Genomic DNA, 5,000 nt, shown 5'->3' on the forward strand with positions numbered 1-5,000 from the left:
ATTCATTATCATTCAAATGATTGATTCAATCATCAAAATGACAAGCGAGCAACAGTGGGTCAGAGGCAACTTCCTGTGTGTGTGTGTGTGTGTGTGTGTGTGTGTGTGTGTGTGTGTGTGTGTGTGTGTGTGTGTGTGTGTGTGTGTGTGTGTGTGTGTGTGTGTGTGTGTGTGATCACGAGAGGGAGGAGAGAGGAGAGCCAGCAAAATAACATAGATCAAATAGAGCCAAGGGGGTGAGGTCATCTTTTCTCTATAAACCCACACTGACACACAGACACACACACAGAGAGACACACACACACACACACACACACACACACACACACACACACACACACACACACACACACACACAGACAGATACACAAACAGACAGACACACACAGAGAGACAGACACACACACAGACATATACACACAGACAAATACACACAGACAGATACACACACAGACAGATACTCACAGACAGACACACACACAGACATATACACACAGATAGATACACACAGACAGATACACACTTCTCACCTTTTGATCATCCTGCAGCATCGGCACCCCATTTGGCCAGCTGTGTAGTGGAGCTGTGGAGGGACATGAAGCATTCAATTCAACTTTCATCACATAAACACCCTCCCCCACAGCACCCCAAACGCTACCCAGCACCCACCCCACCCACCGCATCCCTGACACCACCCACCCCACCCCACACCACCCACCCCACCCCTGCACCACCCACCCCACCCCACCCAGGTCCTCAGTGAGCAAACTTCTTCAAACGTGCCAAATGCCATCAAATTCCAGACGCCATTTCCTACTGGTGACATTTATCCATTGACGGCTGTTCTTCTCACTCATCAAGGAAAGGTTGCAGCCAATAAACACCGTCCAGCGAGACACACACACACACACACACACACACACACACATGCACACACACACACACACACACGCACACGCACACGCACACACACACGTTTGACAGAGTCTGAGGCTGCTATATCGATTGAATAGTGCAGCACCTCTTGACATGTGAGTGGTTTTTAAATGACACTCTCGTGGTGACTTGGCCCCGTCACTCAGGGGTTGCTTTGCCCTTGGTCTCCATGCTGTTTGGTCTCCATGCTGTTTGGACACGAGGGCCAAAACTATGTCCGCCTGAAGCACCATAAACATGTTATTATTGCCATCCATCATGGTTGTGTTGCGCGGGCGACCGCGTTGGTGTGTGTGTATGTACTGTACGTGTGTTGGTGTGCGTGTGTGTGTGTGTGTGTGTGTTGGTGTGTGTATGCACGTGTGTTGGTGTGTGTGTGTGTATTGTGTGTGTTGGTGTGTGTATGTACTGTACGTGTGTTGGTGTGCGTGTGTGTGTATTGTGTGTGTTGGTGTGTGTATGTACGTGTGTTGGTGTGTGTGTGTGTATTGTGTGTGTTTTGGTGTGTGTATTAGAGCCTGACCGATACTGGATTTTGGAGGCCGATGCCGATGCCGATATTAGGAAGTGAAAAAATTCCGATATCGATATATCTGCCGATATTCTTATATTATGTAATACACCATTATATTACACAATTCTTTTGCAATGATCCCTCAAATATCAAACATGTGACAAAGATATGACTTGACATGACTTGACATATGTAATGTAGGGAGGATATTTTACAGCTTATCAATAAACTTTATTGTCCAAAATGACATCAATGCAATGAAACAGTAAACTGAACTGGGAATTTAATAATTATAAATAACTAGAAATACAAAAACACAAATAGAACAAATATAAAATATAACGAGCTAAGAAAAAAGATCAAATATACACGACATGCTGTCTATAACTTAAAAAATACAAAATAAAAAAATATCGGCATATCGGCCAACATATCGGCCGATACCGATATATCGGTTATCGGCCAATATCGGCCGATAATATCGGTGGACCGATATATCGGTCGGGCTCTAGTGTGTATGCACGTGTGTTGGTGTGTGTGTGTATTGTGTGTGTGTTGGTGTGTGTATGTACGTGTGTTGGTGTGTGTATGTACGTGTGTTGGTGTGTGTATGTACGTGTGTTGGTGTGTGTATGTACATGTGTTGGTGTGTGTATGTACGTGTGCGTCCGTCTTGGTGTGTGTATGTACGTGTGTTGGTGTGTGTGTGTGTGTGTGTGTGTGTGTGTGTGTGTGTGTGTGTGAATGTGCGTGTGCAGGGTGGTGGGAGTGACCTTTTCTCTCCTGGTGGTGTGCTTCTCCAGGCTTTGCCATTTCATTGCCCCGGTAAATAATGAATGAGCGAGTGTTGAATGGGTTTGTCCGCCAGCGAGGGAGAGCGAGGGAGGGAGAGAGAGAGGGAAAGAGAGAGAGAGAGGGAGAGCGAGGGAGGGAGAGACAGAGGGAAAGAGAGAGAGAGAGGGAGAGCGAGGGAGGGAGAGACAGAGGGAAAGAGAGAGAGAGAGGGAGAGCGAGGGAGGGAGAGACAGAGGGAAAGAGAGAGAGAGAGGGAGAGCGAGGGAGGGAGAGACAGAGGGAAAGAGAGAGAGAGAGAGAGGGAGAGCGAGGGAGGGAGAGACAGAGGGAAAGAGAGAGAGAGAGGGAGAGCGAGGGAGGGAGAGACAGAGGGAAAGAGAGAGAGAGAGAGGGAGAGCGAGGGAGGGAGAGACAGAGGGAAAGAGAGAGAGAGAGAGAGGGAGAGCGAGGGAGGGAGAGACAGAGGGAAAGAGAGAGAGAGAGGGAGAGCGAGGGAGGGAGAGACAGAGGGAAAGAGAGAGAGAGAGGGAGAGCGAGGGAGGGAGAGACAGAGGGAAAGAGAGAGAGAGAGGAGAGCGAGGGAGGGAGAGACAGAGGGAAAGAGAGAGAGAGAGGGAGAGCGAGGGAGGGAGAGACAGAGGGAAAGAGAGAGAGAGAGGGAGAGCGAGGGAGGGAGAGACAGAGGGAAAGAGAGAGAGAGAGAGAGGGAGAGCGAGGGAGGGAGAGACAGAGGGAAAGAGAGAGAGAGAGAGAGGGAGAGCGAGGGAGGGAGAGACAGAGGGAAAGAGAGAGAGAGAGAGAGGGAGAGCGATGGAGGGAGAGACAGAGGGAAAGAGAGAGAGAGAGAGAGAGCGAGGGAGGGAGAGACAGAGGGAAAGAGAGAGAGAGAGAGGGAGAGCGAGGGAGGGAGAGACAGAGGGAAAGAGAGAGAGAGAGGGAGAGCGAGGGAGGGAGAGACAGAGGGAAAGAGAGAGAGAGAGAGGGAGAGCGAGGGAGGGAGAGACAGAGGGAAAGAGAGAGAGAGAGAGAGAGCGAGGGAGGGAGAGACAGAGGGAAAGAGAGAGAGAGAGGGAGAGCGAGGGAGGGAGAGACAGAGGGAAAGAGAGAGAGAGAGGGAGAGCGAGGGAGGGAGAGAGAGAGGGAAAGAGAGAGAGGGAGAGCGAGGGAGGGAGAGACAGAGGGAAAGAGAGAGAGAGAGAGAGGGAGAGCGAGGGAGGGAGAGACAGAGGGAAAGAGAGAGAGAGGGAGAGCGAGGGAGGGAGAGACAGAGGGAAAGAGAGAGAGAGGGAGAGACAGAGGGAAAGAGAGAGAGAGAGAGGGAGAGACAGAGGGAAAGAGAGAGAGAGAGAGGGAGAGCTAGAGGACACAGTATCTCTTCCACCAGACAAAAGCGTTTCCATCCTTAACCTTAACTCTCTCACCCCTGCAGGTAGCAGCAGTTACGTGTGCCCGTTAATAAAATGCCTGGAGAGTGAGAACTGCTTCCTCAAGGACAATAAATGTACAGGGATTTTTTTTGAAGAAAGACATTCTGTATTATTGACTGATTGATTATAGAGTAGCACGGTACATGCTGAATGAGTTATGTTCAATACCGACATGCAAGTAGAAAACAAGTAGAAAAACACAGGAGACAAAATGTTGAAAATGTCCATCTTTTTCTAAACGTCCTTAAATTTCATTCAATTTCAATTTCAACGACCTAAACAAGAGAGCGGGAGGGCCTTCCCACTTTTAGCTGTTTTATTACAGAAAGTGTGTGAAAACTATGCCCAAGATAGTCATACAGTCTGTCATTGTGTTACTTATGGTTGGATTTCTAGTGCAAATAAATGACTCTTTCTGCTGGGGACCACTTTTGTGCCTCATAAAGACGTTACGGTTAAAAAGGTTGCATTGAATATGAATAAGTATTCAGAAATGAGCTCTCTAATCCAGTGCGGATAATCCGTTTTGAGAGGAAATAAAAACAAGAGTACAAAAAAAAAAACGCTGGATTCCGTTAAGATCAGTGAAGAAGATTCAACAAAAAGGATTATGCCGATCACCCCCGTTAATTTCTCTCTCTCATTTGCAATCATTGTTCCCCGGGTAAAATCCCCTGTAAATATCCACGACACAGTTAAGCAGGCAACTATGATGTAAGGGGCTATAGCTAGATGGGCCGACTTAGCCTGTCCCTCTGTCCCTCCCCCCCCTCCCGGGACAGGTGAACTGGTCCAGGTGGGTTTTGATCGGGGGAATCGTTTAAGAACGGCGCTCTAAACATAGTTCTGTTTGTGTTGCAGAAAAATTCAAAGGCAAACACAATGGAAAAAGGACCTGCTGAGTTATTATATAATAACGTTTTTGAACGCTTGTACCCGCTGCAAGGCAACACTATCAATCAAACCCTGTGAAGCAAACCATCACGGGTTACTTTTTCATATATATTTGTGTATTTATGTATCCATTTATTTTTAGCATGAAAGGCAGCCCTTATTTGTACAAAAGCAACATAGATTGTGATTCTTGCGATGCCGTCATGATTTAACTACCCCCCCCTACAGGTCTGTTGCTCTGCCACGGCATCAAAAGCAGCTGAGCCGGAGGGAGGTGGGTGTTTGTCATTGAAAATACAGCGACAGAGACACAGACAAAGTCAACTGGGACGGGACGAATGTCAAAGTAGTCGAGAGAACAGTCAAGCACCCTCTTTTCTAGGCTCTTTGAGTGGCCTCTACTCTCCTTGTTTCTCTATCTCTCTCTCTCTCAT

The 5,000-nt window shown here is 47.9% G+C and overlaps 1 protein-coding gene across 1 annotated transcript in view; it reads right to left on the reverse strand.

Annotated features, from left to right (window-relative positions):
- LOC310780087 (uncharacterized protein) overlaps positions 1–5,000 on the reverse strand; it is a 45,706-nt gene that overhangs the window by 17,192 nt on the left and 23,514 nt on the right. Inside the window, exon 2 of the mRNA XM_083640638.1 lies at positions 531–583. Coding sequence (XP_083496764.1) covers positions 531–562 — 32 coding nt within the window. The 5' untranslated portion in view covers positions 563–583. The remainder of the gene's footprint in view (positions 1–530; positions 584–5,000) is intronic.

The sequence above is a fragment of the Poromitra crassiceps genome (genome assembly GCF_964638095.1).
Source record: "Poromitra crassiceps genome assembly, chromosome: 7".
NCBI classification, from domain to species: Eukaryota; Metazoa; Chordata; class Actinopteri; order Beryciformes; family Melamphaidae; genus Poromitra; species Poromitra crassiceps.